Source organism: Malaclemys terrapin, chromosome 8, assembly GCF_027887155.1.
Source record: "Malaclemys terrapin pileata isolate rMalTer1 chromosome 8, rMalTer1.hap1, whole genome shotgun sequence".
Taxonomy (NCBI): Eukaryota; Metazoa; Chordata; order Testudines; family Emydidae; genus Malaclemys; species Malaclemys terrapin.
Genome location: NC_071512.1, coordinates 106,910,156 through 106,925,522, shown reverse-complemented (window position 1 = coordinate 106,925,522; position 15,367 = coordinate 106,910,156). Strand labels below are relative to the sequence as shown.

At 58.0% G+C, this 15,367-nt stretch overlaps 1 protein-coding gene across 1 annotated transcript in view; it reads left to right on the top strand.

Moving 5' to 3' along the window:
- The first annotated feature begins 1,178 nt into the window (after positions 1–1,178).
- The window catches only part of LOC128841843 (putative protein TPRXL), a 33,858-nt gene continuing 19,669 nt past the window's right edge, over positions 1,179–15,367 (top strand). Inside the window, exon 1 of the mRNA XM_054037315.1 lies at positions 1,179–1,348. Within this exon, the coding sequence (XP_053893290.1) occupies positions 1,276–1,348 (73 nt within the window). The 5' untranslated portion in view covers positions 1,179–1,275. The remainder of the gene's footprint in view (positions 1,349–15,367) is intronic.

Below are 15,367 nucleotides of genomic sequence, written 5' to 3'. Positions count from 1 at the left end.
TTGACCTGGGAAACAATCTGGGAATAAACAGGGCTAAGGGCATACATTACATGGAACCCTGTCAGCAGATGAAGATCTCTCTTTAGACATTGAGCATTCTGTCAAAATGTTGTGCAACAAATATCCTTATTCCTCTACCCCAAGAAAGGAAGGGGGTCATCAGTGGGCCAAACATCAGAGCATAATAAGGCTCCTATCTCACCCCTTGGCTGAGTGTCCACCCCCCTCACCTTAGCCAAGCCTTATAATATATAATATAGTATGGGCAATGGGGGGGGACTCCTAGACCTTCCCCCCCCCCACCCCCCAATAAAGGCAGCTTTGGCCAATGGCAAAGAGCCCAGCCTGCCTGGGGTTAGAAAAGGTGATTGGTGGAACAGCAGGACATAAGTGGTGGTTGTGGGGTGAGGAGGGCAGATCAGAGGGGTGCCCCCTGGGGAGCTGGGGGGAGGAAGATCAGCGCAGGGAAGGCCCCAGCAGAGGAGGGAGGGGGAGGGCAGCAGTGCAGTTCAAAGAGAGGAGCACCTGGGGGTGAGGTTAGAGAGAGGAGTCCAGGGCCAGAGTATGTATATGGTGGGGTAACCTGGGGAGGGCACAGGGTGTGGGGCAGAGGATCATCATGGGGGAGGGGAGCAAGCGGGGAGGGGGCAAAGGGTCCTCCTGGGGGAGAGGTGGCCGGGGGAGTCCCAGGGGAGGGAGCACAGTGGGGGGGACATGGGGAGGGGAGCACGGGACACAGGGTCCCGGGGGTGCGGGCAGAGGGAGGGGAGCATAGTGGGCAGGTAGGGGGTGGGGTTCCCTGGAGCACAGGGGAAGGGGAGTCGGGGGGGGGGGAGTCTGGGCATAGGGGAGGGGAGCACAGGGGATGGACAGGGATGGGGCTGATCCACTGAGGGTCTGGTGGGCGCAGTAGGGGGCAGGGGTCCCAGGGCACAGTCAGGGGGTGGGGAGCAGGGGGGTTAGATGGGCCGGTAGCACGGGGGGGCATGGGGATGGGGAGGCGGCCCGGAGGAGGGGACGGGGGTCCCGGGGGAGGGGGCAGTCAGGGGGTGGGAAGCGGGGGGGGGGGGCGGGGAGCACGGTGGGAGGGGCGGCCCGGGGGGTGGGGCGGCGCGGCCGGGGGGGGGGGGGACACGCCCAGTGTGTGGGGGAAGGAACCACGTGGCAGCAGCCGCCCGCCCCTGACTCAGCGCCGGGCACCGAGACGCGACGGCTCCGGGCCCCCCGCGACCCCCGCCCGGGTCCTTATCCCCCCGCGCCGCCCCCCAGCCCGGCATGGAGGGGCCCGGCCGCGCCCTGCTCCGCCTCGCCGCCGCCGCCTGCCTCCTCTGCGGGGTGCTGCTGCCAGGTACCGCCGGCCCCGGCCCCCCGCCCGTGTCCGGGGGGGCACCCAGCCAGCCCCCCCTCCGCCCGTGTCCGGGGGGGCACCCAGCCAGCCCCCCTCCGCCCGTGTCCGGGGGGGCACCCAGCCAGCCCCCCCCTCCGCCCGTGCCCGGGGGGGCACCCAGCCAGCCCCCCCTCCGCCCGTGTCCGGGGGGGCACCCAGCCAGCCCCCCCTCCGCCCGTGTCCGGGGGGGCACCCAGCCAGCCCCCCCCTCCGCCCGTGCCCGGGGGGGCACCCAGCCAGCCCCCCCTCCGCCCGTGTCCGGGGGGGCACCCAGCCAGCCCCCCATCGCCCGTGTCCGGGGGGGCACCCAGCCAGCCCCCTGCCTCTGCCCGCCCCGGCGGGGGCACCCAGCCACCCCCCCCCCTCCGCCCGTGTCCGGGGGGGCACCCAGCCAGCCCCCCCCCTCCGCCCGTGCCCGGGGGGGCCACCCAGCCAGCTCCCCCCTCCGCCCGTGCCCGGGGGGGCACCCAGCCAGCCCCCCCCCTCCGCCCGTGTCCGGGGGGGCACCCAGCCAGCCCCCCCCCTCCGCCCGTGCCCGGGGGGGCACCCAGCCAGCCCCCCCTCCGCCCGTGTCCGGGGGGGCACCCAGCCAGCCCCCCATCGCCCGTGTCCGGGGGGGCACCCAGCCAGCCCCCTGCCTCTGCCCGTGCCCGGGGGGGCACCCAGCCAGCCCCCTGCCTCTGCCCGTGCCCGGGGGGGCACCCAGCCAGCCCCCTGCCTCTGCCCGTGCCCGGGGGGGCACCCAGCCAGCCCCCTGCCTCTGCCCGTGTCCGGGGGGGCACCCAGCCAGCCCCCCTCCGCCCGTGTCCGGGGGGGCACCCAGCCAGCCCCCTGCCTCTGCCCGTGCCCGGGGGGGACCCAGCCAGCCCCCTGCCTCTGCCCGTGCCCGGGGGGGACCCAGCCAGCCCCCCCTCCGCCCGTGTCCGGGGGGGCACCCAGCCAGCCCCCCCTCCGCCCGTGCCCGGGGGGGCACCCAGCCAGCTCCCCCCTCCGCCCGTGTCCCGGGGGGGGCACCCAGCCAGCCCCCCCCTCCGCCCGTGCCCGGGGGGGGCACACAGCCAGCCCCCCCCCTCCGCCCGTGTCCCGGGGGGGGCACCCAGCCAGCTCCCCCCTCCGCCCGTGTCCCGGGGGGGGCACCCAGCCAGCTCCCCCCTCCGCCCGTGTCCCGGGGGGGGCACCCAGCCAGCTCCCCCCTCCGCCCGTGCCCAGGGGGGGCACCCAGCCAGCCCCCCCCCTCCGCCCGTGCCCAGGGGGAGCACACAGCCAGCCCCCCTCCGCCCGTGTCCGGGGGGGCTCCCAGCCAGCCCCCCTCCGCCCGTGCCGGCACCCAGCCAGCTCCCCCCCTCCGCCCGTGTCCCAGGGGGGGCACCCAGCCAGCCCCCCCCCTCCGCCCGTGCCCGGGGGGGGCACACAGCCAGCCCCCCCCTCCGCCCGTGCCCGGGGGGGGCACCCAGCCAGCCCCCCTCCGCCCGTGTCCCGGGGGGGGCACCCAGCCCCCCTCCGCCCGTGCCCGGGGGGGCACCCAGCCAGCCCCCTGCCTCTGCCCGTGCCCGGGGGGGCACCCAGCCAGCCCCCCTCCGCCCGTGTCCGGGGGGGCACCCAGCCAGCCCCCTGCCTCTGCCCGTGCCCGGGAGGGACCCAGCCAGCCCCCCCCTCCGCCCGTGCCCGGGGGGGCACCCAGCCAGCTCCCCCCTCCGCCCGTGTCCCGGGGGGGGCACCCAGCCAGCCCCCCCCTCCGCCCGTGCCCGGGGGGGGCACACAGCCAGCCCCCCCCCTCCGCCCGTGCCCGGGGGGGGCACACAGCCAGCTCCCCTCCGCCCGTGTCCCGGGGGGGGCACCCAGCCAGCCCCCCCCTCCGCCCGTGCCCGGGGGGGGCACCCAGCCAGCCCCCCCCTCCGCCCGTGCCCGGGGGGGGCACCCAGCCAGCCCCCCTCCGCCCGTGTCCGGGGGGGGCACCCAGCCAGCCCCCCTCCGCCCGTGTCCCGGGGGGGGCACCCAGCCCCCCTCCGCCCGTGCCCGGGGGGGCACCCAGCCAGCCCCCTGCCTCTGCCCGTGCCCGGGGGGGCACCCAGCCAGCTCCCCCCTCCGCCCGTGTCCCGGGGGGGGCACCCAGCCAGCCCCCCCCTCTGCCCGTGCCCAGGGGGGGCACCCAGCCAGCCCCCCCCTCCGCCCGTGCCCGGGGGGAGCACACAGCCAGCCCCCCTCCGCCCGTGCCCGGGGGGGCACCCAGCCAGCCCCCCTCCGCCCGTGCCGGCACCCAGCCAGCTCCCCCCCTCCGCCCGTGTCCCGGGGGGGGGCACCCAGCCAGCCCCCCTCCGCCCGTGTCCCGGGGGGGGGGCACCCAGCCAGCCCCCCTCCGCCCGTGTCCCGGGGGGGGGCACCCAGCCAGCTCTCCCCCTTTCCACCCATGCCCAGGGGGGCATCCAGTCAGCTCCCCCCCACCCATACCCCAGGGGGACCCGCCCAGCTCCTCCGCCCCCTCTCTGCCCATACCCGGGGGGGCACCCCGCCCCATGGTAGTAACTCCGCATGGCCCCCAGGGGGCTTGCTGGGGTGTGGGGCTGGTGCATGGTGCTCTCACCACCTCTGTTGCTTGAAGCCCTAAGCACTGCCCCAGCTCCAGGCACTGCAGCCCCGCCACCCTCTGCACAGCTGGGTGGGTGCCTGGCTGGCACCCGAGGTCTGCACCAGGCAGGGCAGGAGCTGGTCTTCCCCTCTAGTGATGGGTGCGCTTGGTGCCAGAGCAGAGTGCCTGGGGCTGGCTCTCCCATTGCCTGGGTCCGATCCCATCCCGCAACGCAGGTGTGGAGGAGAAACGCGGGTCATCTGGTGAACGCCACCAGGGATAAACTCCCTTGCCGGTGCTGTTCACCCGAGCTCCAGCTGGGAAGTTGGCCCAGTCAGGACCCGCTGTTAATGTCTCTCCACCTCTGACATGGCTCTGCCGTCCTTTGAGTAGACAGGTGGGATTCATCTAGATCAGTGGTTTTCAAAGTTTTTGGGCTCTGTTCCCCTTTCCAAACAACATAGTCTACCACGTACCCCCATCTGAGATAGGTGTATTGTTGTGACCCTGTGATTAGATTGCCAAGTCTTCCTAAATGAAATGCGTTGTCTGTCATTACAGGATTTTTCTCATGTACTCCCCAAGAGCTTGTGTACTGCTAGGGGTACGCGGACCCCAGTTTGGAAACCACTGATCCAGATCCTTCTGGGGCCCAGTCATTGATCTTCACGCTATAGATTTTGCCGCTATTGCCTTCTGCCTCAGGGTGCTCACCCCTGCCTCTTGTACTTCTTACAACATACAGCAGTGAGTGCCGAACAGGACACTGTTGCTCATGGTGCTGATCAATGCCCTCGGATTGTTTCCTTGTACACCCGGTTGCTTATTCTTAGATTGTGCGCTCCTTAGGGCGGGGGCTGTTTGTTCTGTGTTTGTACAGCTCCTAGCACAGCGGTGTCCTGGTCCATGGATCAGACTTTTAAGTGCTACAGTAAAGTACAAATACATTGTTTAAAGGGGCTCAACAAAGCTAGGAAACCCTTCAGTATTTGATGCTGAATGCCTCCCAGAACACTTCAGTGCATTGGAAGGGGGTTGCTCTTGCAGGTTGCAGGGTTAGGAGACCTGAGTTCTGTGTAGGTCCAGCGGGACCTATCTTGGGGGTGGGAAGCAGTGACTTTACAGGGCTGAGTCATTCACCGTCACAAAGTGCTTTGAAGGTTCTGTAGAAGGGCCAAAACAATTAACAGTAATTTAAGTACCTGTCTCTGCTTGCTGGGATGCCATGAGATACCAAAGCCACCATTTACCAGCACAGAGTTGGGGTGAAGTAAACCCGACACGTTGGAAAAGCGATCAGCGTTCTTCGCTCAGGGTTGTATGTAGCTCTTATGCCTAGGGGATAAAAACAGGAACGCTAACTTTAAAAAAGTGCTCGATTTGTATGAGTATTAGAGAGCAGTCTTTCACTCTTGTAGTTTATACCAGGTACTCACAAAACTCACGGTAATGAACAATCACTGTTAAAAGTCACATGCTACAGCATAAATTGACCCCATATCAGTGAGACTACTTAAGAGTTAGGGGAATGTTTCCATATTCCAGAAGGGAGACTAATTTTGTAAAGCACTATTTCAGTAGTGGGATTTGTCCTTGTCTTTTTGATCTAAGCATTTAGGGAACCTTAATTGCCATCAGAGCCTTGCCTGTGTGCGATAGTAATCAGTAGCGCTCGTGCTAGGGGCTCCCTGTGAGTGGGAGCTATGGATTAGGGGGAAGGGTTAGGTGTCTGGGGCCTTCGGAAAGAAGAAGTGGCAGAGATGGAGGAGTCTGAGGGCCTGATCCTCAGCTCAGTGAAGTCAGGGGAAAGTCTTCCATTGACGTCAGTGGGCTTTGGAGCTGGCCCTAAGCAATTGTGCTGAAATGACGGGTGGAGTATTTAGCACATAACCCTAAAGGAGGGTATGGATGGGTTGACTCATCCCTGGAGCCTCACCCCCATGGCTGGGCATGACATAGCAGCCTCTCCCCAATCTAGTGCACCCCACTGACAGCTGCTATGGCCCTGTAGCGGTCAGCCTCTTCTCATGCCAGCCCTCCAGCCAGGTCAGATTTTGACCTCTCTCTTCTGGGCCAATAAACGGGACTCAGACATAACTCCTCACCCTTAGCAGGGCTCACTCCTTAGCAGACTCTTCAGGGCTCTATTCTGCATGGTTGGTCTCCTGGCCTGGTGCTGCGCATCACCTCCCAGGGCTTTCTTCCTGAAGCCCATCTCCTAATTCAATAGTGCTTCTCTCTCTTTCCCCCCCATCAGGGTGTTTCTGCACCATCTTTCCCAGTAGTCAGCAGGGGAACCCAGGCCCTTCCTCTCCCCTGAGTTCCAGTCCAGGGACCCTGCAGCCAACAGCTGAGATCTGCTTCTGCTGCCTCCCTTGACTTCTTCCTACTGTGGCCTTCCCCAGAATCCCCTCCTGGGCTTCTGTACATCTGCCACCCACCAGGCCCTTCCTTCAATCTCCAGCCACCAGAGAGAGACTATAGGATCCTTTCCCCTCTGGGCTTCTTCCCTTTATGCTCATCACCCACCTCCTCCTGCAGCTGGGCCTTGTCTTCAGATGGGCCTTCCCAGCCCTGGTGCCTTCATTAAGCTCGCTAGCTCCAGTTTAACCCTTTTAGTGCCAGTGTGGGGTATCCGAGTAGCAGCCGTGTTAGTCTGTATCCGCAACAAGAAGAGGAGTACTTGTGGCACCTTAGAAACTAACACATTTATTAGAGCATAAGCTTTCGTGGACTACAGCCCACTTCTTCAGATGCATAGAATGGAACATATAGTGAGGAGATATATATACACATACAGAGAACATGAAAAGGTGGGAGTTGGCCAACCAACTCTTAATTAAGATGAACTGTTGTCAGCAGGAGAAAAGAACTTTTGTAGTGATAATCAAGATGGCCCATTTCAGACAGTTTGACAAGAAGCTGTGAGGATACTTAACATGGGGAAATAGATTCAATGTGTGTAATGGCTCAGCTCATCTTAATTAATTAAAGCCTCTTAGAGTTGGTTGGGCAACTCCCACCTTTTCATGTTCTCTGTATGTATATATATCTCCTCACTATATGTTCCATTCTATGCATCTGATGAAGTGGGCTGTAGCCCATGAAAGCTTATGCTCAAATAAATTTGTTAGTCTTTAAGGTGCCACAAATACTCTTGTTCTTTTTAGTGTGGGGTAGATACCCCATCACATGAGGCTTCTTTCTTCCCTACCCCCCCTGGTAACCTGTTTCAAGGTATAAGTGGGTGATCAGCTGGAGATCAGAAAAATCTCCACTTCTGGGCTACAGCCAGGTACAGTATGTGGCATTCTTCATTCTTTTGATTATTTGCTTTTGGCCACTGTTGGAGACTCGGCTACTTTGCCCCTGTGTCTGTTCTAATGTGGCAGTTTCTATGTTCTTGGATCCTTAGCCAGAATCCAGGAGGCAAATCTCTTGAACTTTGGGGAAGTTCTGGTTAGGATCCAAACTTCTTTGCAGCTTGGGCCCAACTTTACTTCAAGGGGCTGATCCCTGACTGGTGCCAAGGGCCCTCAACCCCCTGCTCCGTTTGTCAGAGGAGAAGCTTGTCTCATGGGATCTGCTGCCAGAAGGGATGTCACACCTTTCTTCTACCTCACACTGGACCCAGTGAAAAGCTGTTTGTTACTTACCCCTGCCCCGAATATGACTTGTGCATCCCATGCCCCTGCCAAACGGCTTGTGCGCCGTGGCTGATGCGGGGTCGCTCAGAATCTAGGCTCCTGGGGAGGAGAAATCTACTGAGGATGACACTGGGTTGTGCCTTGCATGATGTGTAAGCAGTTGTCTGGGGGAGAAAAACTCCCCCCCCCCCCCCCTTTACTTTTCACTTACTGTAGAATTGCAGGGCTATCAGAAACTTGCCTGTAGAAACTGCCATGTTCAGTTAAGCCTTCTTTACCCTAGATGTGCGGAATTCTTCTTGTTGGTCCTCACTGCAGTGCCCCCAGACACACATGGGCAGGCGCAGAGACGGAAGGACATAGTAACATGGCTGTGGCTTTGCAGTGGGAATATTCACTCCCGGCCTAAAGAAGAACAGGAGTACTTGTGGCACCTTAGAGAATAACAAATTTATTAGAGCATAAGCTTTCGTGGACTACAGCCCACTTCTTCGGATGCTTGGATCAGGCTGCAGATTAATTGTGCAGTGCAGACCTAGCTGAGTGTGTAATTTGGTTGACTTAACACATGATCCATGTTAACACCTGCCTCCACACTCCTAGCACAACACTCAGGCTGCATCCTGGTTCTCACAGCTCTGCTGCTGTACGGATTCGGCCTTCTAGCAGTGCCTGGGTAGTGAGGTGAGACAGTCCTAGCTCTCTGTGCAGGGAGACAACCTGAAAAGAGTCCACCGTGGGAGACACCCGCTTGCCTCAGCCCTTGGCCCCAGCAGTTGAGGCAGTAAAGGAGAGCTGCCTGTGTTTTCCCAGAATGCACCAGCACAATTACACAGTGTGGTGGGTGTGTGGCCAATGCAGAGTTGTACTGGGAAAAAATCCTGTGTGCATGCATTAACCCGTATCGGCTGTAACCACATCAGAGTAGTGTGTCTGTATTTTGGCTATGGTAAGATACCAAGCTCCTGTCACAGTCCTAGGAATTGTCATATGGGTTTCGGACGGTGGCCATCTAGACCAGTATCTTGTCTGACAGTTGCCAGTTCCAGTTGCTTCAGAGGAACGGCAACACACCCTGTAGTGGACAGCTGTGAATAACCTGCCTGTACAGGGGGCTTTTTTCCTACTAGCTGCTTTCTCAGTTAGCCATTGGTCAGCTTATGACCTGGACAGGAAGGTTTATCATTACGTCAGGCAGGATTTTTAGACAGCTTGTGAATGAGATAAAGGACATTCTAGCCGTGAAGGCACTAGTCTTGGATTTGGGGGAAACTGTTCAGTTCTTGCTCTGCCACTGATTTCCCGTGCGAGCTTGAAAGTCGGGCCCGGTCTACACATAAACGTGTTGCTGGCATAGCTGGGAATGGGAAAAAATATCACCACCTGAGGAACCGACACAGCTGTCCTTGCAAAACCCCTAGTGTAGGCTTGGTTATATTACTAACAACCCCCTTTGGCAGTATTGCTTATTTAGTTGCCCATGCAACCATAATTCAGTCCTCTTGTGTGTATGCTTTAGGATCCATTCTTTAACTACACAATTGTAGGGTTGGCTCAGTGGTTTGAGCATTGGCCTCCTAAACCCAGGGTTATGAGTTCAATCCTTGAGGGGGCTATTTAGGGAACTGGGGTAAAAATCTGTCTGGGGATTGGTCCTGCTTTGAGCAGGGGGTTAGACTAGATGACCTTCTGAGGTCCCTTCCAACCCTCATATTCTATGATTTTTTCCATGGGACCTCTGCCTCATTCATTGCACAGAATAGACCTGCTCTGGGGTGCAGCAGGGTTGTGCGCAAAGGAGGCTGTTGTTTAGAGGATCCCTGCCTCATCGGTTGTGGAAGGTCTGTAGTGCTGCGGCAGGGGATGCAGGAAGAGAAAGGATGCTGCCCTGGAGAATTGGATTCTGTCTCTGCCTCTGTCACAGTGTGCCTATGGGATGCTAGTCAGATCACCTTAAACCAAACTTTTCACAGGAGGTCACTAACTGTGTGTTCCTCATTTTCTGGGTAACTGACTTGAGACCCTGGGATCTGATTTGAAGAAGGACGTTGCAGTTGCAGTTAGTGGGAGCTGTGCTTTGAACACACAAAGTGCTATATCATGCTAGGCATCTCAATTAATGGATATTTTTTTGAGTAATCTCTCCAATGGGGATAATCGCATTTCCTCATCTCACAGGGGCTGGGAAAAGTAATTGCAGTGTGTGAAGCACTCAGATACCCTACTGATGGGCACCACAGAAGAGCCCGCGAGGCAATGAATAACATTGTCTTCAGAGCCGGGTTTGAATAGTGTGTAGTAAATAAGGCCCAGGGCAATACATTGAACAATATGGAGAAAACAATATTGAATAGCTGTTCATTGATTTTTGTACCATCCGTCCTTTGCCCTGAATGAGGCAGAGGTCCTGTGGAAAAAATATCATCTGATCATGTAATTGAAGATTGTGTCGTAATGCAGCTGCACAAGGAAGCTGGATTAAAGTTGCATGAGCAGCCTTAATTCTGACTTTGCCTAACATTGAAGTTCTTGGCTTTGCAGCGTTCATGTTCTTTTCATGTAGGTTTCAGAGAGAGAGAGAGTGAGAGTGTGTGTGTGTGTGTGTGTGTGTGTGTGTGTGTGTGTGAGAGAGAGAGTCATCTAGAACTCAGGATTTTTGGAACATCCTTTGACCCTCTTTGCCTCTGTGACCCCGTTTCCACCAAGGAAACTTTCTAAAAATTGCCAGCCGTAGTCACCCTGCTGCAGCTCCACCAGCACTTGCAATGTTGGGATCTCTAGTGCAGGTGAGGCTTTGGCAGGTGCTAAGTGCTGCCGTTAGGGGTAAAACTTTCTAAAGTCCTTAATGCCCATTTGCAGAAGTTCCGCAGGCTCCTGACTTCCAACGAGACTCTGTCTTGTCTAGTCACAAGAGTTTTAGTGCTCCAACTATATTGGTACAAGCTTTAGTATGAGCAAAATTATACTGGTATAAAAGTGCCTGTATGGAAAGGAGAATAAACTACTGGTGCAAGGCCCCGTAACTGTGTCCACATTAGGGCTTGTACTGGTTTACGTATGTCAGTTAAGTCCCCCCTAACTGACATAGTTGAACCAATACAAAGTTTGTGTAGACCAGGCCCTGGAAGCTTCTGTCACTTTTGAATTTGTTCCCCTAGACCAAGCTGAGCAGGGCTACATGGCACTTCTAAAAATGGCTGGGGCAACAGCCCGCATGCCTATCCAAGGACTTCCAACATTGCTAACACTCGTACCTATCCGGTCCCATTACTGCAGTCAAGCTAGAACTCTGGCAAAGTCTGCCTGGTGATCGGTATTTAAAGTGCTAGAGACTTGCATTCCATTTAAAGACCTCTTTCTTTTGTTAAAAAAACCAAGGGACTTGGGAGGATCCCTCTGGAAATGTTCCGGCTGCTGCGAGCCATTTGTTATAACTCGTCCGTTCATTCTCTGCCGAGAGAGCGAGGATTTGGCCTGTGTTCGCTTCTTTCAATAGTGTCTTTCTTCGCTGCCTTTGGAAATCCGCTTCCTTCGGCAGCATTGGGCTTGATTTTAAAAATAAATGTGTAGAGTATTTTGGTCCATGAAGCCAGCTTGTTCTCCCCGCCACCTTGGGCTGTGCTGGGGTTGCTTTGTTTGTTTTGCTCCCAGGATAGACGTCTCCACTAGGCGTCTGGGCAGCAGCAATGCATAAAGCTTGGATTGTCACAGCTCCAACTCCCTCCCATGCTGTCTCATCGCTGTCCTGAGGCGAGAGATGCATAGAACCGTGGTGTGCACAGGAGTTAAGGTGGAACGGGCAGTGCTAGCTCCCCTTGCCAGCTCTGCAAGTGAGGTGGAAGGCCTGTGATCTAAGAGAGCCTGCGTTTACAGCCCAGCCTCGACAGAAGAGCTTATCTTGGAGGGCAGGAATGTGGCCCCCGAAGCTAGCACTCCCGCTCTAAAAACTCCACTTGGGCAGGGTCTCCGTTACAGGGTGAGGCTGCACTTTAGATCCTGTTAGTTCCCCTTGAGGGCACCCCCTTGCTTCCTTCCTCTTCTACCCCTCATGGGCTAGCTCTGTGGGCTCCAGCCCCCTGGTCACCAGCTGTCAAACTGACAGGCCCAAGTGAGTTTGCACTTGCAAGCCTTTTTTTCCCTTCAGGAGCCTGTGATAGCAGCTGATTAAAGGGACTCAAACCGCTTCTTCAGAACAAAGCCTTGTGCAGGGCAGTCAGAGGCAAGGCCGGTCCACCTGTTTCCCCTTAGGTAAGCCTTAGTCGTTCATTGCACGCTTTAGAAAGTCCCCTTCAGCCGTTACTTGTCTCCCTAGGCTGCAGTTAGCGGAGCAGCTCCTGACGGCCCACTGAACCCTCCCTTTTTCCCTAGGCCAGCGTCTCCAAGGTTTGAGTAACCCCGCTGAGTCTAGTGTCGGGTCTGGGACGAATCAACCTTGCTAGACAGGCGGGGGACATTTCCCAATTAATACCTGCCTCATTGTTTCCTCTGTGACCCTTGGTATTCTCTGGACTGTGCCGCATCTTTGTCATTGATTCGCTTCCTCCTAATGGCCTCCTTTCATTTAAATCCCTATTGTCAAACAGGATAACCTCAGACAGGCAAACTGAGGCACATCGGAGCTAATGCACAGAGCTCCCTCACTCTCCACAGGGAGCAATAACCTAGCACGTGCATGGGCAGGAAGAACGTTTCTGCAAGAGAGTCTCTCCAGAGACGAGGATAGTAGAGGGGCCTGTGATGGTGATGGATGGGAGAGGCGAGTGGCTCTGCTGTGACCCCTCTGCCATCCCTGAATCAATCCATCGCAATTTGTTATGAAGGGTGACCAGTGTTTCCTTTAACAGTGAAATGTGTTAGTGCTGTGAAGCTTTTGTTTTAAAACTAGTCAGCCCCCGTCCCCCCGGCGTATGTCTTAGTGAGGGAAGTGACCAGGATTGTCTGGGTAGCGAGCAGTGCTCAAAGATGGAAGAAAAAGGAGCTCAGAGTAAGATGGGGGAGCAAGGATCCCACCCTGTGACACTGCAGGACAAGCTGAGATGGGCTACAAGGGAGCAGGAGAATTTAAGGGGGGCACCGTGCTAGGTTGCAACAGACTTACTGTGTGATGTTGGGCGAGTCCCTTTACCTCCTGTGCCTCTGTTTGCCCATCTGTAAAAGGGGGCTGTGGACACTGGAAAGCGCGTGAAGATCTGCAGACGAGAAGTGCTAGGTGGCGTTAGTGCCGAGAAGCAGACTGTTTCCTCTGCCTCCACGGCCCAGGAAATCCTTGGCCACCATTGCGGGAAACGCCAGCAACGCTGCCAATTGCGGGAGTGGTTTTTGTGATGTGGACACTTAGCCTCTTATGAAACCACCAGCTCATTTCACACCGGTCCCCAAGCAGCCATCGGACGGTAGTGACCTCTGGTCCTTACCACCCATGGCTGGATTTGGAGCGGCAGTCAAGAAGTGACTGATGCTGTAGTCCGTCCCCTAGCCCTCTGGATCATCCCATTCCCCTGGTGGGGTTTGGTTTTGTAGTGGGGATGTGGGTGAGACTTGTACTTGTTGTGGTGCTGGATACAGAGTTATAGCTGACTGATGCACAGGGGCCCCATTGTGGGGGTTAGTTTTCTGGTAACACTCGGAATGCTTTCTTGCTGGTGGCTCTCACTCTTGTATTTTAAGGATCAAGGCCAGGTCTCAGCTGATGCCAAGTCTTCTGTCTATTCTTTGATTAAGCTTGCAAGTTACAACAAGGAACCGAATTTAAAATCCCAGCTGGGTGGGCACCCAGAGCGCAATCTCCGCAGTCCCTTGTGGGGAAGAGAGCCCAGTTGCTATAGCGTGGCCAGGGACAGTGCCCAGGTGTGAACTAAACAGAGGGGCAAGGCTTGGCAAGAGGAGATTCCCAGAACCCCTCTCCCAGGGGCGAGGAGCAGGGTGTCCTGCTCTCACGGGATCTTTCGCTGACTGGCAGCAAGGACGTCACTTGATCAAGAGCAGCCCTGAGCCAGCCTTCCCAACCTTCGTCTCAGCATTAGGTGCGGGGCCTCCGCTGGCTAAGCCGTTGCCTCCCCCTCTGAAGCGATACTTGTTTACCCTCACACCTGTGCTCAGCATCACAAACCGCTTCTGAGCTTTGCTCTTCCCATTATGCCACCTCCGAGTGTCACCATACCCTGGGGGTATGTAGTGGGGATGTGGCCGCCTAGCGGCTCCGGAGCCACATGCGGCTCTTCAGAGGTTAATATGCGGCTCCTTGTCTAGGCGCCGACTCTGGGGCTGGAGCTACAGGCGCCAACTTTCCAATGTGCCGGGGGGTGCTCACTGCTCAACCCCTGGCTCTGCCACAGGCCCTGGCCCCACTCCACCCCTTCCCACCCCCTCCCCTGAGCCTGCCGTGCCCTCGCTCCACCCCCCCCCAAAGCCTCCTGCACGCCACGGAACAGCTGATCGCGGCGGGCGGGAGGCGCAGGGATGGAGGGTTAGGTGCTGATCAGCGGTGCTGCTGGCGGGTGGGAGACACTGGGAGCTGCTGGGGGGCGGCTGACATATTCCTGTGGCTCTTTGGCAATGCACATTGATAAATTCTGGCTCCTTCTCAGGCTCAGGTTGGCCACCCCTGTCGTACCCGATCAGACCACTGGTGTCTCTAGGCTGGTCCCTGGCGCTGGTCTCTTTTTGTTGGCACCCCATTGGAAGGGCTTAGTGCAAGATACATCCCCCATACAGGGCTGAAATGCATGTGAGGGGGGAATGGCTGTCCACTGTCACTCTGCTTCCTGTAGCTACTGGCTAGGAAGTCAGACTCTCCTGCTGGCAAGCGTGCGGACATAGGGGCTGGAACTAGGGGCGCTGGGGGTGTGGTAGCACCTCCTGGTTTGAAGTGGTTTCCATCATATCCAGGCTTTACAGTTTGGTTCAATGGCTCTCAGCCTCCCCACGATACAAATTGTTCCCGGCGGGCTGTGACCTTTCCTGGGAGGGTGCGTTAGCACCCGGGAGGCCAGTGCTGTTTGTTTTACAAGGCGCTACCCTGCCATTGTCACAGGAGACAGTTCCTGGCTCTCCGGCTGTTGAGACTGTCACATCGATATGTAAGCTGTCTCCCTCCCATGCCTTTTACGCTTGCTCCTTCCTGGCTTGTCCTCAAGCCCAGGCACGGTGTCTGGTTCATTAGGACTCTGAGTAACTCATTAGCCTGGTCTTCATCTCTTTAAATGTTTGCTTGGGTAATTGTAGTGCCCATGAATGGAAAGGGCTGGTGGCCTGGCTAGAGGCGTGCAGGTTTTTTTCCTGATATGCAGCTCTCGGCGTGCCTGCGTCCCAGCCCCTGCTCTTCCAGTGCCGGGGCTCTGAGCAGAGACGGACACTTTTACCCTGTGCCTTTGGTTTTGGGGGTGGATTCAGTGGAAGCGAGGCTGGTTCCACTGAACTCCTCCCGGAGCAGGTCATGCAGCCTGAGGTGGTGCATTTCCCCACGGTGCCAGCTCGTGCCTTCCCGGCTGCAGGCTGCACACGTACACACGCAGGAAACCTCGTCTGGGCAAGTGTGGTCAGGTTCAGAAAGTGTCTTCAGGGCTGGCGTATAGGATGCCACCTAGAGTCGTTTGAACCCGGACTTCCCCTGGTGAGGGGAGGGCGGGTTGGAGAGTGACTGTGCTCACTAGTTATATACTGAGCGGTATGTTTCCCATGGGCTGCAGGAAGTGCAGGGTTAGTGACGCAGCCTTTAAGTAAAGCAGGATTCTCTGACGGAAGAGCCTTAATCCTAGGGCTGCGGCA